The 23,458-nt window shown below is 40.3% G+C and overlaps 1 protein-coding gene across 1 annotated transcript in view; it reads left to right on the forward strand.

Annotated features, from left to right (window-relative positions):
- The window catches only part of zranb3 (zinc finger, RAN-binding domain containing 3), a 148,656-nt gene that overhangs the window by 76,740 nt on the left and 48,458 nt on the right, over positions 1-23,458 (forward strand). Inside the window, exon 15 of the mRNA XM_075477837.1 lies at positions 6,811-6,965. Within this exon, the coding sequence (XP_075333952.1) occupies positions 6,811-6,965 (155 nt within the window). The remainder of the gene's footprint in view (positions 1-6,810; positions 6,966-23,458) is intronic.

Here is a 23,458-nt window from a genome sequence, read left to right on the forward strand (position 1 = left end):
TGCCTTTTGCCAGTCTGCCTCCAACCTTTCTATCCTTCCTGTTGTTGGTTCGTCAGTTTCTTTAGCCAGTCTGCCTCCAACCTTTCTATCCTTCCTGTTGTTGGTTCGTCAGTTTCTTCTGCCAGTCTGCCTCCAACCTTTCTATCCTTCCCGTTGTTGGTTCGTCAGTTTCTTTTGCCAGTCTGCCTCCAACCTTTCTATCCTTCCGGTTGTTGGTTCGTCAGTTTCTTTAGCCAGTCTGCCTCCAACCTTTCTATCCTTCCTGTTGTTGGTTCGTCAGTTTCTTTTGCCAGTCTGCCTCCAACCTTTCTATCCTTCCTGTTGTTGGTTCGTCAGTTTCTTCTGCCAGTCTGCCTCCAACCTTTCTATCCTTCCTGTTGTTGGTTCGTCAGTTTCTTTTGCCAGTCTGCCTCCAACCTTTCTATCCTTCCTGTTGTTGGTTCGTCAGTTTCTTTTGCCAGTCTGCCTCCAACCTTTCTATCCTTCCTGTTGTTGGTTCGATGGTTTCTTCTGCCAGTCTGCCTCCAACCTTTCTATCCTTCCTGTTGTTGGTTCGTCAGTTTCTTTTGCCAGTCTGCCTCCAACCTTTCTATCCTTCCTGTTGTTAGTTCGTCAGTTTCTTCTGCCAGTCTGCCTCCAACCTTTCTATCCTTCCTGTTGTTGGTTCGTCAGTTTCTTTTGCCAGTCTGCCTCCAACCTTTCTATCCTTCCTGTTGTTAGTTCGTCAGTTTCTTCTGCCAGTCTGCCTCCAACCTTTCTGTCCTTCCTGTTGTTGGTTCGACAGTTTCTTCTGCCAGTCTGCCTCCAACCTTTCTATCCTTCCCGTTGTTGGTTCGTCAGTTTCTTCTGCCAGTCTGCCTCCAACCTTTCTATCCTTCCTGTTGTTGGTTCGTCAGTTTCTTCTGCCAGTCTGCCTCCAACCTTTCTATCCTTCCCGTTGTTGGTTCGACAGTTTCTTCTGCCAGTCTGCCTCCAACCTTTCTGTCCTTCCCGTTGTTGGTTCGTCAGTTTCTTCTGCCAGTCTGCCTCCAACCTTTCTATCCTTCCTGTTGTTGGTTCGTCAGTTTCTTCTGCCATTCTGCCTCCAACCTTTCTGTCCTTCCTGTTGTTGGTTCGTCAGTTTCTTCTGCCAGTCTGCCTCCAACCTTTCTATCCTTCCTGTTGTTGGTTCGTCAGTTTCTTCTGCCAGTCTGCCTCCAACCTTTCTATCCTTCCTGTTGTTGGTTCGTCAGTTTCTTCTGCCAGTCTGCCTCCAACCTTTCTATCCTTCCTGTTGTTGGTTCGACAGTTTCTTTTGCCAGTGTGCCTCCAACCTTTCTATCCTTCCCGTTGTTGGTTTCTTCTGCCAGTCTGCCTCCAACCTTTCTATCCTTCCTGTTGTTGGTTCGACGGTTTCTTCTGCCAGTCTGCCTCCAACCTTTCTATCCTTCCTGTTGTTGGTTTGTCAGTTTCTTCTGCCAGTCTGCCTCCAACCTTTCTATCCTTCCTGTTGTTGGTTCGACGGTTTCTTCTGCCAGTCTGCCTCCAACCTTTCTATCCTTCCCGTTGTTGGTTCGTCAGTTTCTTCTGCCAGTCTGTCTCCAACCTTTCTATCCTTCCTGTTGTTGGTTCGTCAGTTTCTTTAGCCAGTCTGCCTTCACCAGCGTGGGTCTAATATTAAACACAGTGGTTGTCCAATAAAAGTGACCTATGGGGTCAGGAGCGGCGCCTAATGATTTTTCTTCACCTGCCTGCGGTTTTTAGAAGGCAAACCGCAGAGCTGTCGGCCGCCCCCGCCCCTTGATTGCTCTGAGATTACTTTCTGCGCAGCACAGACAGGCAATCACTCCTCCTCCACCTCTTCGTCTCATTCTCTCCTTACTGTCTGTCGCTCCATCTATCTGCATGGTGCGACTGTTTAAACATCAGTAGCACTTTGTTGGTTTTGTTTGTGTTTTTCTGATGTTGGTTCAAACGCCGCTGCAGCATTAGCTCCGCCATATGTCCTCATGCTTGAGGAGCGCAGATAGATTTTTTGTTTTTCTGTATCTTTTGTTTCGATGCCGCAGAAGATGAGATGACTCAGTCCAATTAGCCGTTGTTTTCTTTCTCTCGCAGTAAAATAACAGATAAATCCCTTGGGGTGTTTTGAAGGCACTGTTCATACTGTGTAAGTGACAGTCTAATAAGACGGCTTTGTAAGATGAATTGCCCCCATCGTATAAATGGCCCACTTAATGCAGCTGGCGCATTCCGCCACTGCAAACAGGGGAAGGGGGGGTAGAATAAAAACTGCTTACAAAAATATAGGGTGCACATTGCAGAGCTGCTAGGTTTCATTACAGATATAGCAGGACAGAAGGATAGATGGGATTTTGTGAAACGCTGGTGTCCTGAAAACGTTTTGGTTCCAGGTTTGTAGCTCTGCAAAATGCCTCGCTCTTGTTATCTTGGTATTTTCAGACACAAAGTGGCCCATTGTTGCTGAAGCTGTGATGAGATCAGAACAATGTGTGCCAGGCCTAGGAAAATTGCACTTGTGAGGATGGCAAACATAACAATGAAAGATGTGGACTTTGTACGGGACAGGTCAAGGAGAGGAAAATGACTTATTAAGAAACAAAGCAGTTTTAACATCAAACTGCATCACAAATATTACCCGGAGCGGTAAAGGAATGGAAGGAATAAGTCATAGATGATTGCAATGTCTCCAGGAAATATGAACAACAGTTACTGAACGCTGATTTAAATATGAAATGAAAGAGTCAGGTCATCATGGTGTGGACATGACTAAGACCAAACTGAAACAATTTGTGCTCCGGAAATACACTTTTAAACTTGATTGATCAAATTGGTAAATAATTAGAAATGACAGCATCCATCCAACATGAACAGTAGCTAAATAAAGGCCTAAATACCTTGATTAAAAAAAGTTACAACTCTTAAAGATCGTACATGGACTCATGTGCACTTAAATACCATTTAAAGGAATAATACCTTAAATGAATAGTTCTGTTTTATCTACTTCATTGCTTTGCAGAAACAGGCATATTTTTTACTAAACTGTAAACAAAAGTTGGTCGCCTGTGATCACAAATATCTCCACAGGTCGTAAGCGTTTATTTTATGACTTCTTGCTAAAAGGCTTGAGGAACTCAGGTGGCGTAGTTTTTATTGTCGGCCAACAAACTGAGGGTGTAAATCGCTATATGGATGGGATACTCGGCTTGCAATGTTTCAAACTATTTTATTGAGACGTAGTTCATTATTTTTATGATTTTTTTTATTTTTTTTAGTAATTTACAGTTGTCTGTTGTTAGGGTTAGGTTAAGGTAACAAAACTACTTGGTTAGGTTTAGGCAACAGTACCTAATTAGGGTTTATGGGGAAAAAAACTACTTGGTTAGGTTGAGGAAATATTGTGGTTGGGGCTCAGATATGATATTTTAAAACCCTACTGCCAGGAATCCCTGAATGTCTGCCAAATATAATTTGAAAAGGAAGTTTGTAGGCAAACAGTTTTAGCTTCAGGGAATGAATGCTGGAGCTAAAAGATCCTAAATGTTGAACAGCTTTTGAGCGTTCATGACAAAAATCCTATATATTTCTCTTTTAGGATTAATTAAAGTTAGATGGATATAATGACGAACAAGTAAAGTTGACTTTAATATTGACTTCATGCTTACAAAATGGTGATTTTTACTATAGCTTGTCAACATGAGAACATCACTGAATCCTGATTGGTGCAGGGAAGGTCATGACATCAGTGTTACCTTAAGTCGGCCTACTTCTAACCAGAAGAGAAACCAGAACTCAGGCAGATATTTCTGAACTTTGGCAGAAAATGTCATGTTCAGGGAATTGCTAACCAATCATAGAACCATTTTGAGAAAACATGTTTGCAAGACCTGTAAACATCTTGTTAGAAGTTCAAAACAATATATTATATGTTGCTTTCTAACATGTCATGATGTTACATTTTGAATCCTTTTGGGTTGGAAAGCAAATCCCTAAGCTTCACTGTCTCTTTAACCCTCTGGATTTTTCATGACATAAGTTGAGTTTGTGTTGAGATCTGATGTAAGCGGCACTTTTTCAGGGGAAACTTGGTTGTCGCACACATCAGCCTGTGTCAGTATTTCCCCCCATTAGCGAGCGAGATGACTGCACACACATATTTTCATGAACACACACATCGACAAGGCAGACAACTGGCCATGCGAAGTGATTTAAGGGAAGTATTATCAGAGTGTTATAGGTCATTGTCTAAATGAAGCGTGGTCGAACAGCGGCAGTCTCATTTCCACCGCCTGACCTTTTCTTGCTAGATGCTGGCAGGATGAGCGAGCTACATAGCTGACATTAATGACCTGCTCTCTTTCTTCTCCTTCTCTGTTCCTCTCCATCTTAGACTGTCATTTTATTACTCTTCTTTCTCACTGCAGAGCTGTTTCCTTCTTTTTTGTTCAGAAAATTCCTCAGTGAACTTGTGACAAATAAATTGGACAGTTTCTATCAAAGATACTGGCTTTCTGTGCTATAATATTACACAACACAGAAGGAATAGTTTCGCTTGAGTGATGAAGATGAGAGGAATGATATCAAACTTGTGTCTGTTTTTAAACTGGATTTAAAGTATTGTTAGCTGTGCTTAGCACACAGGATGTTCTGTGACTGATTTGTTAAACGCTATAATTATAAACCTAAAAATGTCTAAAAAAGTGAGTCTTATGTTACCGTAAGAGAATTTAGGAGATAAACAAATGTCAGCCATCATTGCCAGAGCGTCAACCGCAGAAGAATTTTAAGGGATGTATTTATGTATCAATAGATGGTACTATTCTTTACCAGGGAAGCTAACTAGCAAGCGGCAATGAACCCTGGTGCTACTTTTAAGGTACAGTCGATTAGCAGTTAGCCTGCCGCCAATAGTAGCTCTTGTAGCTTTTTCATTTTAACTTTTAGATGCAGAAGTCTTAAACGTCTAAATTTTCTCATTTGAAAAGTTACCATCCGTTTTCCATATTTTCAAAATGCTAACTTATCATGAGCTAAGTAGCCATCTTATGAAAAGGTTTGAGACAATAGATTATAGCAACCTGTTTTGATTCTTTTATTAAGTTTAAGATGTAGTCATAATAAAGATTTTAATCTTTTATGAGGCCATTTAAAAATGATTTTAACCTTGAACTGATATCTACTTCACCAGTTAGCCCTAAAATTACTAGTACAGAACTTCAAGCTCTAAGCTTTCCTAGGCTAAGCGAGGCTAACGTCATGCTAGCGCTTTACGCATAGCCAAAAGCATGATGTAATTCTTTTTTATTAATTACTGAAATACATCTTTTTCCCAAGATGTTGTGCGACGCTACTCTTTGAAAGTTGTATCAAAACAAAGTTAGCAGTGAATTACCTTAAATAATAGACAGGTAAATGGATTCTGCAGGTAAGACGGAATAAATGAAATAATAATGATAACCTGGTATCATCAGTAATTTAAAAAACTATGCGCATTTTTAAAAGATAAAGCCTTTTTTCTAGGATTTAGAAACCTATAGCTTTCCTGCAGCTATGAAAGTAAATTAAGCCTTGAAAGTTGATGCTAATAATTCCTACTAATCCCCGTCTTGTGTTGCGTTGCTTTCACACTTTTGTCCAGTTTATCCTCAGTCAGCTTAAAGGCATTTAAACCTTGAGACTAAACTAAACCTCCATGATTTGAAGCTCTATTATTTCCAATGGAATGAATTTTCGAGCCTGCTGCAAAACATGACTATAGGTTGATGGATGAAGTCGAACTCTAATATGCATACTCGATACGTAATGATGTTACATTTGCATTCAGTTTTGTCCCATCTGTTTGCTTCTTTCCTTCTGTGAAATCATACATAGCATGTTAATACAGCCAAATTCCCAATAAAACTGCTGACATTCACACTCTGATATAAAAGATTGAAGCATCTTCTTACAAACTCATGATGTAAAATACGATATTTGTGCTCTAATTTAGGTTAAATGTGACAGAATGTCTTTTTCTTTATCACTTTTTTTTTTTTTTTTTACCCCCCAGACATCCTGGTAGAAGCTCAGTGATCCACAATATTAAAATTCAACACAAAAAAACGTCTCCACTGCATTTAAAACCATAAGCTGGATTTACACCGCTTACATTTAAAGACAAAGGCTGAAAAATTGGGTTATTCTAAAACCTCTGACGAGAGGTTTATTCCTTTAAGTAGCCCAACTCAAAATGTTGACTTAAAAAGAATTATGTGTAAGATTTTCTGCTTCTGTAACTTGGTGTAAATCCACAGAAAGAAAGAAACTTAACTCCAGTAGAGCATGTGATCTGAGCGTCCAATCAGGTCCAATTAAGGAACGGAGAAAATTCTTGGCTTTATTTCAAGCTCATCATCTACATGTCTGTTTTATTGTGGGCTGTATATTCAACCTGATTGCCCACGTTGATATTTATATAGATATGTATTAAAAGTAGCCGACAAAAGAAATTGAACATCAACTGCTGATATCAAGAAGTTAACTTTTTTTTTTTTTTTTTTTTTAAAGTCACATAATTACCTAATTTCATATTCTATAATCAAGTGTTTGAAAGCAATAAGAATAGAAATATCGGAGCTTTTCCAAACATACACCATATACACACAAATGTGTGCAATAAATATTAAAATCTGTTGGAGTGTAGTGCCTCTGCTATTCATTGCATTACCAAAGGAGCAAACACGGAGTAGCAATAATGCCGGGAAAGCCAATAATGAGTCAATAATATATGCTCAGTGAGACATTAGTCAGCCTCTTCTCTTCTCCCTGCAGATTGCGACGCGATGCCGTGTTTGTCTTCTGCTTCTGAAGCTAAGGGTGATGATGAGGGGGATGGTGGAGACGATGCCAGCATCACTCATCCCGTCTACCCGGGCCTGCAGTTCTGCGCCAGCCAGTACACAGACCGAATATATCTTTACTCCAAGGTACCACCGCCGTTATGAATGTTTGACTGTGTCTATTTGATCTTAGACTCGCCGAGATGTTTTCTAAATGATTTTCCCTGTTTTTTTTTTTGTTTTTTTTTCTCAAGGTTGTGAGTAAGTGGTGTGATTATGGGTCACTTTGCAGTGGCCTACACCGTATAGTACCTAAAGTTTTCAGTCACCCCAGGACTTTTATCACTTCTTTGCTGACCCTGATCAAATGGTTTTTATGCTTTATATCTTTTTACATCCAAAACTTCCCCTCAGTCCTCAGTAGTAAGCGAGAAGTTCCCGGATGCATACTAGATTCTCCGAAATGTTGGGTATGCATCATGAGGTTACTACTCATACTCAAACTACCCAAGATGCAACGTATCGTGACGTCGCCGATCGTCATTTCCTGTCAAAAACGGCAGTTTCAAGCTAGCTACAACGAGGGTAGGTTCACTTCCTGTTTTCAAAACAAAAGCACCAATTGTATCGTAATCGCTTTCCCTATGATAAAAGGCAACGGGTATTTTATTTTGTGAAAATAACCAGAAGTGCGTTGCTCACTGTGGCTAGCTTTAGTAGCGCCGAATTCGTGGGAATAAAATTGTAAATAGCCGGTATTTTGTCAGGTTTTCAACACGTTGGGGATCTAAACGACTACTTTCTCGACTGAAAATGTTTCAAATGTTGCTAAAGTTTACAGAGTTTAGAGCTTAAGGGAAATCAGCTTCAGGCCGGCTGATTTCGGCTCGGTCAGGAGCGAAATGCATTGTGGGTAAATACTCTGCATACTGTCTGATCGATGAGTATGCAGAATGGAAGTATCTAGTATGTAGTATGCGGTTTCGAACACAGCCATTGACTTTGACTGGGCAACAAAATTAAGGAAGATAGTTGGTGAATTCAAACATGTTAGACTTTCAGAATAAATAAGGATTGAAGGGAGAAAGTATGCTTTAGAATACTAAATAAAGTGGGATTTAATTAATTGCATTTTCAGTTCTTCAACATAATTCTCATTCGGATTAACTTTGTTTTCTCGGGTGTATAAAAAAATGAGACCTGCAGTTCTTTCAAGCGTTGCTAACAAAGCAGATGTAAGAAAACGCCTTCAGGCAACATTAACAAAGTCAAAGTTTCCGATTTAATGATTTTCCTGAGCTGAAAGATGTACGGTTGTTGCATCTAAAAGCTGCATGAAAGTGTTGCTGAGCTAAGACTATGAAAAGCAAAACGCTGTAATGTGTCGTCTTAGCTTAGTGTAAAGAAAGTAGAATAAGTCTGATGCTTGATTCACTCACAGGAACAAGAGCAAGTTGGGTTTTGAAATTGATTCAGGCTGCTACTAAACTACTAGTAAGATTGATTAAGGAGTTTCCAATACTCCTGCGTTTACAAAGAAATGTGGACATTCAAGGATTTCAGGCCGTATGTTTGTTGGCCGTCTGAAAAGACCGGAGCAGCACAGGAGTTGTGACTATTAGTCTCAGATTCTTTTACTCTGCCTGAAAACAGCTGTTTAATATCTTATGAGGTTCAGATCTGAAATGCATTTAAAAAAAAGCTTTTTACACATGCTGTAACTTTTCTTGTGTTCATGCATTTCTAAGAGGAAAACTAAGAAACATTTGGTCCTGAGGATGATGATGATGGGTTTAATGTTTCATGGGGTTCTTAAAGTGACCATTTTGCTCTCATATTTGGTCTTGTGATATCATCAGCTCTTTTTTTCCAACTCCATTTGACAGTCAATGTTACCCATCATAGTCCTCTTGTATGTACCCTACAGGGTTGTCACAATGCTAGAAGCTCCAACTTAGCGCAGATACCCGAGAAAATACTTTATTAACTAGCTCTAGACCAAACTTGAATAAATGTAAATGTGTTGAGTTGCATGTTAAGTGTCACCTCCTGTGAGCTGCATATGCATGCTGTTTCTTATAATCGGTTTCACTTGAAATTAGTTTTTTTTTCTAACAATTAAACGTGACCCATAAATTTAGTTAGTGGCAGCTCTTTTTAACTTGGTTGAATGCACTGATAATTTTAGTCTCTCATAAATTTCCATCTGTACCAATAAAGTAGCTATTTATCCAGCTATTTAGCCATCTATTTAGCCATCTATCTAGCCAGCTATCTAGCCATCTATCTAGCCAGCTATCTAGCCAGCTATCTAGCCAGCTATCTAGCCAGCTATCTAGCCAGCTATCTAGCCAGCTATCTAGCCAGCTATCTAGTCAACTATCTAGCCAGCTATCTAGCCAGCTATCTAGCCAGCTATCTAGCCATCTATCTAGCCAGCTATCTAGCCAGCTATCTAGTCAACTATCTAGCCAACTATTTAGCTAACTATCTAGCCAGCTATCAAGCGAACTATCTGGCCAACTATCTAGCCAACTATCTGGCCAGCTATCTAGCCCGCTATCTAGACAGCTATCAAGCTGACTATCTAGCTAACTATCTAGCCAGTTAACTAGCTAGCTAGCTATCTGAAGGTCTTTGTCTCTTTAAGTCTGAGACCACCTGCCGACTTCACATTTGATTACAATCAGAAATGTGGGGCTGCTTCTTTCCTTTGAAAAATCACCAGATGATTCAAAAGAGCTGAACAAAGTGAGAGCGCCACAGGTGTGACAGCCCACACAGTTTTAATTGTCCCAACAGGTGTGGTTTTGACGACCGTGTATACTTTCATGACTATAAGAATATAATATCTATTGTTTGTCCAACTTAAACCTTTTTAAATGCATGTAAACATGTTTGTGTGGCGGAAATAATGCTAAATAGAGTTTTTCAAAATTGGAAGAACACAATTAGATCAGCAGTTGGAGGTCAATTTTTCTCCTGCCTGTTTGTACCTTAAATTCTACCCACAAAAAAAGAAGAAAAAGCAGGTAACAACAGAGAATAACCACAAGTGGTAGAATGCATCTCATTTGTAAAATTAGACGGATAAATTGATAAATAGGGCATACAGGACAGAGCTATAGAGCTGTCCAACGCTCAATATGATACTAATTTGCAGCTGAAAGGGGCACAAAGCTAACAATCATAGTGGAGTTGGACATACTTTGGTCAATAAATTGATTCCCCTGCTGTACTTCTGCTGTATATTGTGACAGTCGGCCCAATATAAGTGCGGCTCTGCTTAACTGTGCATGTATTTGACTCAGTTCAGTGTTGCGAATGATGCACGAGAAGGAAAGCAAATGGCTATCTTAACATGTCACACGCACAATTTCTTCTCATTTATCATCTTCATTTCTCCAAAAACAAGGAAAACTTCAACAGCAACACGTCCATGTGGACCAAAACAAGCTGAATAACGGTCGATAATCACGACTCAGCAGAGACCGGCTCTGTTGGGTGAGTCAGCTTCGTGGCCAAAACTTTGGGCTATTTGTCCAAGTCACACCTGTGCGGTTTAGTTGTAAAATCTTCAAAAATGGATGCAAAATGCCAGGAAATAGCTGCAGTTTGGAGCTGTGATAAAGATTTCTTCTGTAAAAGCTCAGAGTTGTGCACATCATCGAGTGTTCGTGAAGTTAATGGCATCGATGCTACACCCTTTAACAAAAGATTTCCTTCACACATGAACAACTAACGCCGCTAACAGCTGCTGGATGGAAAGGCTCCCAGCTCTTAGATTAGTGGAGCAGCCTTTCAAGAATATTGTTTTCTGTTTCCATGACTGACGCTGACTAATACGGTTATAAAACACAAGTGATCGGCTCTGTTTCCTGTTCGATAAGTGATAAAACAACAGCGGTTCTCCCGTTCCAGCACAGAGATAATTGTTAGATCAGTCATAAATGTGTCTATACCCTCAAACGAGCTGCAGCCGATCCGTTATGAAAGAGCTGACCGAGAGTCTGCGACAAAAAGGCTCAGCCAGGGAGTGAAATAGAGACTGTTTACCCTCAGCAACCAGTCATGTAAAGCACCTGAAGACAGTCGCCCTGAGGGGGTAATATTCTAAAGGTTTTAGATGTTCCCTTCTGTAATCAAATCAAATGTTACTCCGGCTGCTTCCTGCACCCATCAGATTAATACGAGCTGTAGTTTAACCCTAATGCGACTCTGATTGCACTCCTGTGCATTCTCGGCACTCGTCTTGAGTGCCACTTGCCAACAGACCTCTATATTGATCGCATTGTGATACTTAACGCCCTTTTGTTTCATTCATGAGGGATCAAATGCCTTTCCCCGCTAAAGCAGATAAGAGACAAAGAGGGTTTTACATCGAGAGCAACAAAGCGCTGAACTGAATCACCGATGGAATATTTCCCTGACGGCAATAGACAAGTGTCATGTACACGCGTGGCTGAGGCGATAAGCCACGGAGATAAATGTCCCCCCGTTGTCGTTTAAATGATAAACTGGAGGAATTCCGGCTGGAAAGCTGTCACATCGGGATAATCCTGGAGCAGGAGGAGAATTCACTCGGGGTGCTGCTCAGTGCACAATCAGATGAAGATTTGTCACTGGGGCTTGGATGAGAAATATTGAGAGTATTAGGAATTTTATGTCCATTTTCTCCACATCAAACTGTTGTTTTATTCAAGGATTCGCTTGTCCCCTGCTCTTAGGCGGGCGGGTGCTTTGTTTCCTGTCAACATCGGGATGATTCAGACGCGTTGTGTTGTGCTAAGCTGCCTTTTCTTATGCTGTGACTCCTGTGTGGAAGCAACCCCTCAAATCAGTTTGAATTAAGTGTGAGGCTTTTGATTACATAGATGTCAGAATGAATCACCTTGTTTGTCTTAGTTGTGCGAGCTTAATTTATTTACACCGTCCTTGATGCGCTGCAGGTTTGTGGGATTTTCTATTTTTTTTCATCAGCAGATACTGATGAGATGAGGACTTTGCATCATCTCTGAAGGTGTCCTGGAGGCACTTTAAGTTGTTGTGAGGTGGGGACGCCGTTCAGTAAACGTTTGGCTCTGACCCAGTCGTCCCAACAGTTTCTGTCGCCGGATAGATTTCCTCTGCAGCCACTTCTGGTTGAAACCTTCCTTCTCTTCAGGTGGATGTTTATCCGACTGAGGTTTGTCGTTAGCTGTGACCAGGGGCGGAATGGGGCAAAAAAGTGTCCCGGGAATTTACTATCTGACTGGCCCACTCAGGGACCGGGGCGGCAGATGATGGTGGCGAGTACTGGAGGCGGATGATAGCGGTGGAACAAATATGTTGATTGTGGGAGACAAAAAAATATGCATGTAAACATTATTGAAGAGATAATGACACATAATTTAATCTGAGGCCTTGATTAGAATTAATATATAATAGTTTTCATAGTTACTTAGAATAGTCTGCAATAGTTGCTTAATAGTATGAAGACAGCTGCAGGACTGACAAAAAACTGACCAATCCAAACTCCTCGGGCCGAGGACATAAAACCTATTGGACAGGTAATTATTTTTTTGCTTCGGGGGGGATTTGTTATTTTCATGAAATATGTACAGGTAAATGAGACATGAGTCCCACCATCAGATGCGTGTTTAAGTTTGTGGGGGCGTGGCTTTCCATGGAGCACTGATCCATCCCGCTTAGCATAGGTGCTACTTTCAAATCTTGCTAGCTAAATTTCATAAATTTAGTTAGTGGCAGCTCTTTTTAACTTGGTTGAATGCACTGATAATTTTAGTCTCATAAATTCCCATCGGTACCAATAAAGTAGCTATTTAGCTAACTATCTAGCCAGCTATCAAGCAAGTTAACTAGCTAGCTAGTTAACTGGCTAGATAGTTGTCTGGGTAACTGGGTAACTCGGGCATTGTCCCCTCCTTAAACAGCCACTCGTTTCTATATGTTTAGTTTCCTGAGAGCCAGACTTTATCATCTTTTAATGAGGTTCTCCAGCTTTCTGAAGATTGGCTGCTTTTTCACTCATTTTCAGTCCAGTCGTTTGGTTTATTGAGCCACATGTGAATTATTTAAGCATAAAGGCTCCTAACTCAAGGGATGAACCAGTGTTGTGTCCACACATAACAGACAACTTAGTAAAGAAGCCATTTTAAATTTAAATTTAAATCTTTAGGCACTTTGTTCCCAGCAGCCTGTCACAGAGACACATCATTTGTTCCCATTTCTTTAGCTGCATCTGTGAAAAACAGCAAAGATAACACAGTCTGACAGACAGAAAACAGGATTTCTGCAGCAACAAGGTGATTCCCAAAGAGCTGTTAGCTGAAAACTTGGCATATCTCAGCATGGTGTGCAGTGTGTCCTTAAAACATTTGAGGAAACTGGACCAGTGGAGGACAGAAGAAGAAGTGTCAGGCCTAAAGAACTATCTACAGCAGATGGACAGGATCTGAAAGTGATGTCCTTAAGAAAGAGGAAAAAATAAAAAAGCTAAATGGCTTCGCAGATGTAACTTTGAGGCTATAATTGAATCATCTGAATCGGCTTTGTGTGATCTGGACTCGTTCCTTCCTTGCTGCCTAATAGATCCAAACCGTTGACAGGTGCTATTGTAACAAGAAAATCAGTGTTATTAGCTTCTCCCTGTCAGATGTTTTAATTAGGGGTGTCGGATATTATGGAATTTGAATCCCATACTTGGCACGATTTAATTTAGAAATCTTTCTCTATTAAGTACAAAAAAAAAAGTCCACACTGTGTGAAGAAAGCAGAAGTTTAGATTTTAAGATATTATTTTAACTGGTTACGAAACAGATTACATCAGGTGAATTAAATCTGTAGGTTTAGACTTTCTAAGAGCTGTGATATATCACCATCCATCATCTGCATGATGATGGATGGTGATATAACTTCCTCTGTTTTAAAAAGAGAAGAAGAAGAAAATAACCCACTATGACACACTTTGGCAAAATATTCTGCATCGTATATCTAAAGCCTTTGTTGTAAAGTCCAGTGTTTGGAGGATCTTTTCAGATGAAGCAGTCAGTCGATTTTCTTATTTATTTAGCTTATTCTGAGTTTTTGGGGAATTTAGTAAAGTGGTGCAACTCTTAGTCGAGTCAGTTTTATTCATAAATCGCGTTTAAAACAATTCAAGTTGACCAAAGTGCTGCGGAAAGTAAAAATTGCAGCAAAAAATATACAATAAGATATAATAAAATGGTGGTTATAATGCTGAGAATTGTAAATAATGTCAACACTGCAGGGATGGTGACATCCTCAGCACAGTAAGGAGGCCAAAGACAAGAGACGGGTCTTTAAAAGTGATTTAAAATGTTCCTGTAGCGAACAGGAAGCCAGCGGAGGGAGGACGGTACAGGAGTGATGTGTCTTCTCAGTGAGGAGATGGTCAGCTGATGCACGGATAACTGCTCTGTATCCACATTAAAAGCTCAATCTTTATGTGTGAGATGTGGTGCTTTAACTCTGCTGCCTTTCTGTTGGCTTCTCATTAGTTAAGTTTCATTTTGAATACCCGGTTCATGAAATGAGTGGGGCTGGGCGAGTTAACTCGTTATTGTCGCGTTAACGCGCCGATTATTTAACGCTGATTATTATTTTAACGCGCATTCACGCATTTTTTTGTTTGATTTTTTTTTTTTTTTTTTCTTTAAAAAAAATATTTTGGGGGGGGGGGGGCTTTTGTGCCTTTACTGGATAGGAAAGTTCAGAGAGACAGGAAAAAGGGGGCAGAGACTCAAACTGCAGCCAGCTACAGAGAGGACTATAGCCTCTTGTACATGGGGCGCCTGCTCAACCACTACGCCACGGACCACCCCTGTTTTATTATTTATTTTATTATTGTAAAAGTCTGTTGCTCACAGGCTTTTATTTTGTAAAAGTCTGTTGCTCACAGGCTTTTATTTTGTAAAAGTCTGTTGCTGTCTGCTGCAGAACCAGAAAAGAAAGTAATCGGCGGATCCACCAAACATGGAGAAGGGTACGGAACTTTTACTCGGCCATTTTCATTTTAAAGTTCTTCCAGACGGCGGAGTCCACAGAACCAAAGTCATCTGTAAACACAGCCAAGTTGAATTGTCTTCTCAGCGTAGTAGTTCCAGTCTAAAATATCACTTAAAGGCAAAACACACAACTGATAGCAGCAAGTCATTCAAGGAAACAGACAGTGGAGCGAGGCTTCTACATAAAAACTACAGAAAGATGCTGATGTTAAAAGTGTGTTTGCACAACAAATGTTATGGCACTTTCATTCATATGGCAGCACATTTAAAACAAAACTAAATGCTAAAAGCTATACACTACTTTTGAATTCATTTTTGGATTTTGCGTACAAATGTGATTAATCGTGATTAATCAGGGAAATCATGTGATTAATTAGATAAAAAATTTGAATCGTTGCCCAGCCCTAGTTAAGATCCTTGAGCCTCCTTAAACTGTTGAATCTGAGAGTTCAGTAACGCAGCCACTGACTCCCTCTGGACCTTGTTTTAAAGACTCGTCACTTTAAAGAACATTAACCTGCACTCTTTGCATTTTAAACGGTGTTACTTGACTCTGTGCTGCAGCTTCCGTGTTTCCTCGCCTGCGAGTTGCTTTGCTGACTGTAAATGTAGCTGAAGGGGGAAATGTAACTTTTCCAGTCAGACATTTGATTTTTTTAAGGTTTTGAATTGAATTTCAAGCACAGAGAAGAAGAATTGTGATTCTCCTGATCTGTGAAAGCCCACCATTCATCCACAGTTTTAATCTTTAAGCTGCTGTTTTTGAGAGTCCAGTGATTATTAGGACGTTACTTCCTGTTAGGAACAAACTCAGAGCTGGTTCTGACCTTCCTGCTAAAGCACCCTCTCACCTGCATCTGGAGACCTTTGAACCGGTTATCAACGCTAAGCTGTCACCACCGACATCATTGCTCTCCAACAAGGCTTCACCCTCTTTTCACCACCCAAACTGGTTTCCTTTCATACATATTTCTGTCATTATCATTAACATTTTAACTAGGGATGTCCCGATCAGGTTTTTTTGCTTCCGAGTCATTTGATTTTGAGTATCTGCCGTCCGGATCCGATACTTCTACAGTACATTAAAAAAATGAAGAACGACGAAGAAACATATTCAGGATGTCCTTGATTTTGTATTTTATTCACCTTATTTTATCATTTAACACTTATAAACAAAAGCTTGAACAAAAAAAGTAATCAAGTAATAAACAAATTCTTCCCATTGTAGTTTAGTGCAACAATGTCTAATGTAAAAACGAGCAGCAATTCAACTTGAAATACCTGCAGGCATGTCAACAAATAAGCAAATAAAAGTGGCACAGTGTTCTAAAGTAAGGCCATTAATGTGCTTTAACTGCACTCCTAATTCTTACTCTCCTCCTCTGGCTTCACAAAAGGAAATGTACGTTTTTCTGGATGAAAACCAACATCTCTACCTTGTCAGGTTTGAGCCTGTTCCTGTTCTCAAGGATGTTAGCGATGTCCTCGCCACCTCCTGAAAGCACATCTCACAGTTTGCAATCGCAACGTTTTTGTCGTCCACTTTAAAATACCTCCACACCGTGGACATTCGTGCCCCCAGCTTTAAGGCAAGGCAAGGCATCTTTATTTATATAACGCATTTCATAGTACAGGCAACTCAAGCTGCTGCCTGCGGCATGCAGCAAAGTGACGTGATGCCGCATGTTTCTGTGTGGAGTTGAGACCACAGACATAAAAATTCAGGGAGTTATGATTATTGTAGTTGGGGATAAACACCTTCCTCAGTCGAAATAAATGCAATGTGGAGGCATTGGAGACCCATCCAAGATGGCGGCCGCGCTGACACGTCCAACAGGCAGCGTTAGTCTATGAGGCATCTACGTATATTATGTCTATGGTTGAGACGGTCTGACTCTCTACCACCACATAACAGTAAATACTAAACTGTTATTTGTTTTGAAATGTTATAGTTTCGATAAAAAAATAATGAGAAAAATTTATACATATATAGATAGGCTATCCGATCCCTGATCGGGATGAAACGTCTGATACCGATCGAGTCAGAAACCACATTATCGGATCGGGACATCCCTATTGTACATGTTAGCAGATGGTTCAGAAGATGTTTAACTGGAGGAAACATCAGCTTTTAAACTAGAGGACGCTGAACTTCAGCCATAAATCAGATGTGATCCCTTAAACATGAAAGTTTAATCTGTGAACTATTCATGGCCATTTATTGGCAGAAATGAAGTATAAGAAGGATCTTTCATGGCCGCCGTAGTTTCGCCTGCAGTTGGCTGCAGTCTGCCACTTCACCACCAGATGTCACTGCATCCCACACACTGGACCTTTAAAGAACTGTTGAAATTACATTTTTATTTCTCTTGTTATATTTAAAGAAAGCCTTTTTCTTCTGTTGTAAAATACTTTTTTTTTATTGTGATTTCGGCCAGCTTTGATGCTTATCGCTCACGTATTGTTGTCTTTCCTGTCATTTTCTCGTGTCTCTTCGGTATGATTTTATGATTCCTGCAGTCTTTGAAATATGAGGAATACGATCTGAACAGAAAACGTGAGGAATCTAAATATTTGTACTGAGTTTTGACTGTTGGTTAGCGATTGCTTTATTACCTGTGATGGATAGCAGATTCAGAAAGTATCAATAAAACTAAAATGAAAATTAAATGTAGTGAAAGATGACGGTTGGATGTTTTCAGCAGATGAACAAACTGTACTACTTCCGATTCCGATCGAGTCATAAACCACGTGATCAGATCGGGACATCCCTGATTTTAATTATTGCATTAACCCAAAAAAATATGCAACATTAGAACAGCGTACTGTCTGGAGTGGTTGTCTTATCAGAGCTGTTTAAAAACACAGAGCAACAAGAAGCATACAGACGTGTTATGTAATCATTTACTCACACCAGACCTGAAATGAATGATCTGTGCCGTTGCAGAGCTCCTCAGCACCTCTGACACACACTGAAGCTTTTAACTGACAGAAAACTAGTTCCACGTATCGTTGGAGGGCTGAGATTCTTCAGATTTTTCATCATTAAGTTTCAGGGGAAGCTTTCTTTGCATAATTAGCCAAAAGATGTGTCTAATCCAGTGATACTCACTATTTTTTTCACAAGAGCCACATTGGCAGAGTAAAATCAAGGGAAGAGCCACTTTTACAACAACATACTAAAGTCCCCTTTTGCAAATATGCATTTCTACATATAAAACATCCCACAAAAAAGAGACAACACAGCCAATACATTTTCAATTAAGACCATATTTACCTTTAATACTGGGATGAGCGGAAGCTGGCATGCATGTCCTTGACTTTCTTCATGTTGTATTTGTAGTTTGTTGTTGTAATTGTAGTGAGACATTCAAGATGAGCATGGTTTTTGTGCTGGTTTTTGCCCTTTTTTAATTAAAAACCGATCCATTGTGCCTGCATCTCGCACTGGCTAAAGGAGCTAGCGTGCTCTGCGGTCAAGTGTGACGGTGGTTTAAGCGGGCTGCGTTGCCAGGTTTAACAGTTCCCCCTTTAGGAAACAACATTAAGCCTTAATTAATACTTAATAAAAATACTTAATACTACAAAAACGCAAACTTAATATATATATACTTAATATATATATATATACTTAATACTGTGCAGTATTCGCTGTGTGTTATTTAAAAAAATGTATTGTTATTGTTACCATATTGTTATAAGCTACTATGCGAGTGCGAGCCGCCAATTAAAACTTGAGGAGCCGCACAATGAGTATCTCTGGTCTAATCTTTCACTTATTCTCTCTTATAGGCCCAGTTTGCATGTAAACTCTCTTGATACGGTGACCTAAACACAGAGGCAGCCTTCTTAACTTTTGATCGACGCTTCTCTTGAGGCTCTCGGAGCTTCCGAGTTCTGTCCACGAGATTGAAAAGTCAGCTGTGCAGCAGGAAAGTACGCGGCCTCCGTCTGCTTTGTATACGTCGAGCCATCTGTACACCAACATGTTTGGGTCGACGACCCTTAAAAAGCAACTGGATGCAGAGCTCACAGCTGCTTTGTTAACTCAGAGAAAACATCCCGGTGGGGTCGCGTCAGGTGGTTCTCAGAGACGGATCCAGATTATCATGAAGCCTGTGGACAGAAGCGTCCTGGGTGTGTTCACGCCTCCATTTTTAAAGCTCACTCAGCATAAATGCTATAAAACCAGGTCTGAACCGTCTAAGTGTTGCTCAAAGATGCCTGTTGATTATTCTCCTATTTATTCTGCTTTGTCTCAGTCTTTCACATTTCTTTTGTTTTTCTTCTCTCCTTATCTGAACGAGGCTGAGTTGCCCTAAAGCTGGTCTCACTCACATATTTTTGTGTTTCTTGTTGTCAGACGCCCAAAGGAGTCTGAAATAGCCCAGTTAGTGTCTGCAGTCAGTATCTGAGCTATTCCAGACGGCTGAGTTTTAAAACAGCCCCTTCTATGCGGTGCTATTAGCCATATTTACATGTAAGATGGTCACTCGGTGCACTGGCTGCTGATGCACCACAGGAACAACAATAGAAATGTGGAAGCAGCTCACAGATGCTGCTGCTGCTGCTTTCCTGGGTACAGTCTGAGGCAGAGGAGCCGTCCTGTCGCAGGGGACGAAGCTTGCTGGGCTGTTTCAGGACTATTTTGGGCACGTTTTCCCAAAAACACAACAGATTTGTTCGTCTCTGCTTTTAAAAAAGAAAAAAGAAGGGTCACTAAGGGTGTTTTCTGCCTAGTTAACAACTCTGACACTGTGTGAGTGGATGGATTATGGTAAATCAGCCAGTCAGACGAGGTCAGATAGCTCAATGTGTGTTTTTTTTTTTAACTCATTCATGAAGTGTTTTCTTTATTCCTCACACTGAGAACATATCCCTGTTGAAAAAAACCCAGAAACATCTGTGAAAATATACGTTTATCCCCCGAAACAGGCTTTAAAAATGCAAGTTTCTTTTCATTTTCACTCCATCTCTGCTCTTTTTATTTATTTTAAGGATTTCTTTGTGTAATATTAACTGGAATGACACCAAAAGATGGTAGATTCACCCTTTAAAAGCTACAGAAATCATATCAGCGGTCTGGTTTTCTTGCTGTTAAAGCATCATCAGTCACCCAGATGTTGGTGTGTGCTCACTGATCTATATGATAGGGAGTGTAGGGAATTATTCACTGAGTCTGGTCCTTTATTTTATTTTCTTTAGCACAAGTTTCTTGTGTTTATATTGAATCCTAAATTGTCTTTGTTTTCTAAATTGTCTTCCCATCTGTCTAGGTACCTGACTTACCGCACTTACTCTAGCACTAGTTTTGCTCTTAGCTGTTTGGTTTTGGAAGGAAATGCACTTATGATTTCTTGTGACCTGAAGTTCTTTTGCCTACCGATGTTGAACGCACTTATTGTAAGTCGCTTTGGTTAAAAGCGTCTGCAAAATGACCGAAATGTAATGTAATGCTATCCACATGTGGAGAAACACACACCACAGAAGTATGAAACCATATTAAAAGCATCGATATGCTGTGACGTTTCTTTTTGGTCAGGCCGAATAAAAGTGGAACGTTCCTTTTTATTCATTTGAATTTTTGTCAGGTTGAGTTTGTGCATCATTACTGGTGAGCTTGTTAGCCGTGGAGATGGGATGCTTCTTTTCCATCGGGCTCTAATCCGGCGCAATGCTTTTGCAGCACAACCGGCTTCAGCGTTCCCCCGACTTTCCATGATATTTATTTAACCCTAAGCCAAATAAACACGAGGGCCTCGGAGCTCTGAGGATACAGAACAGGGAAAAACTCCCTAATGCTGATGTGCATCTCTAAAAGCCATGTGTCGGCTGTCGGCAGGTATTAACCTTTCGACTTTATCCTTCCCCCCCTTCCCCCTGTCCTCTGTGGCCGCCTCCTCCAAGCCTGACGCTCTGGCTCTGGTGGGTGAAATCCAGATTGTGGCATTTCACTGGTCAGCCTTTTGCCCGTTGGGTGTTTAGCACAGTCGCTGTTGTTTGATTGAAGTTAATACTGAGGTTAAGTGTCCTCTCAGGCGTCAGATTGACTGTAGCCGGTGCTAATGAAGCTGTAACGACTGGGAAAATGTTCTTTGCTGTGGCTATTTTTTTCAATGATTATGCCGTTACCTCCAAACCACTGCAGCATAATTAGCTGTAATTGCAGTAAGCTCCAGTCTTAACACAATCCGTTTTTGTTGCTAATGCATGCAAAGTGTCACAGGAGAAGCACTACCTTCAAAAGTATCAGAAAAAAGGAGGAGAAACGGGAGAGCTCGCTTAATGAGCTCCTTGGTTACCGCAGGAATTTCCATGGCAACCAATAAAGAATAAAGTGTGGCCAGATTAGAGAAGTTGAATGTAATTGGATTCAAGTTCTGCAAGTTTGTGATTGGAAAATCTGATTGCTTGGCTGAAGATACCTGAAGTTTCAGAGCAAACACAGATACAGTACACAATGAAACTAATTGCACGTGAACTCTGCAACGCTGGATATTGGGTTTATAATTACAGAGTGACGGTTTGGGTTCTGCAGTTTGCAAAAGCAAATAGCTCTCCATTGTTTCCAGCCTTTTTATTAGTGCCCCGCAGATTTTTTTCGGCTTATTAATTTATTTATTTTGCTAATAGTGACCACAGTTTTCTGCTTGCGTCCCTTTTTCTAATTTAAAAAAAGCACAACGCACGATAATCAGTGACTTTTTTATTTTATTTTAAAACGTGTAAGTACACTGGAAAAATGTCCCTCCAAAAATAAGTAAAAAAACCAACAAATAAAAGACGTTTTTGCTTGAAATAAGCAAAAAAATCTGCCAATGGAACCAGTGAAAATCGGCTTGTCAAGATTTCTTGAAATAAGATGTGACATTTAGGACTTTTGAGATAAAAGTGATCTTGAAATTAGCTTAAAAACCTCTTCAAATGAAAAAAAAAATCTTGTTTCATGTGAAATATGACTCAAAACAAGATGTTTTCAAGACTTTTTCATTTAACAAGATATTCAAGATGTATTGTATTAAAACAAGTCCCTATATCTGGCTGAAATGGTACTTTTTAGGCAGTTGTGTCTTATATCAAGTGTAATGAGATACTCAATGAGACAAATATACTTGGTAAGATTTAGATTTTTTTCCAGTGTAGGTGTTTCTTTGGAAAAGCAGAGTTCACAGCCGTGTCAGAGGCTGTGCAGAGGCACAGCAGTGTTGAGGTAAACTCCACCAGGCATCCAGGAGCTAAAGTCAACAGTTCTCTAAATGCAGGAAGAGTAAACATTCCAGGAATGAGCTCGATATGGATGTCGGGGTTGACTTTATCCCTGTTCGTTTCACATTCAAGCTGCATTTTAACCACAGAAACGCTGGCTTTCTGTAGAGTTTTTCACCACAAGGACTAAAAAGAGAGAGGTGATTTATTTTTTAATAGATGTAGAGGGTATACAGCTCTGTTCTATCTAGTCATGCACCCCCTCAAATGGCAAAACATTCTACAAGGCCGCCGCCGCTGGTTGTGATATTAAGAGAAGCACAAGGTTGTCTTATCTGAACTTAAAGGCTGTCAGTCCGGACAGAGTTCCTGAAGAATAAGCTGCTGGTATTTCACACGTCCGGGAAGCATGAAGGCAAATAAAAGCCTTGATTTAGGAGTTGGACCTCAAAGTGGGATTTTTTGATGTGACAAGGACACCATCAGATGGATGGAACAGTGTTTTTAACCTGCTGATATTTTGTGCATGGATGAAATAATTGTTTGGGTTTTTTGGGGGGGGGTAATTAATTGGTTTTGTAAGCTTCTTCACATCCTTGATTTATAACATTTGAAAGACATTTGACCTCTGAAACTGGGGGTCAGGATTACAAAGGCAGAGTAAATCACTTTCTGTGTCTTTCTGTGCCCTGCACATGTGCAGCCGTCTCATGGATTTGTTGTCAGGCAGAAGGCGGCCCACAAAGGTAAAACAAAACGGTGTGATGCTGGGCTGAAAACCAAGGTAATGAACTATGATATCTCTAGTTGGGCAGTTTCAGGCCCTTAGAAGTGCCAATAAAAGGTCAGTTTACTTAAAAACAAGTCAGAAGCACAGTTTTAAGGTTCACAAACGTCTCTAGTATTGCTTTAAAGTTGCTCTGAAGTTGATAACAGGCTAAGATTGAACCTTCATCAGCTGCATGGTTGCATGTGTTTTTACATGATAATGCAAAAACATTGCAGTTACACAGACTATCTATGGGAGATGCTAATTAGCCTATCTACGCTATGATTTATCAAAGTATTGTACAAAAATAATAACTCCATATTGGGTAGAAAACGGACCTCTTTCTAAATCTGGAGGGAGTTCTGATTAGTTCACTCATCTTCTGATGGTGTCACAGCAGTAAGAAGTAAAGAGAAACGCACACCGACCCTGTGGGAAGGTGCCACATTGCCGATTCTTTTTTTTTTTTCGCAGTTTGTCGACTGTGGCTTCACGGCTGACAGCTTAAGGAATATTTTGCTTACTTGAAAGAATTCCCTGTGGCTGAAATGCCACCTCAGAAAGCATTAACATCTGCAATCCGAGAAAGCCGTAAGAAAACAAAAGTTCACCCATTTTCTCTGACATTACTGACACTT

This window comes from Odontesthes bonariensis, chromosome 11, assembly GCF_027942865.1.
Source record: "Odontesthes bonariensis isolate fOdoBon6 chromosome 11, fOdoBon6.hap1, whole genome shotgun sequence".
Taxonomy (NCBI): domain Eukaryota; kingdom Metazoa; phylum Chordata; class Actinopteri; order Atheriniformes; family Atherinopsidae; genus Odontesthes; species Odontesthes bonariensis.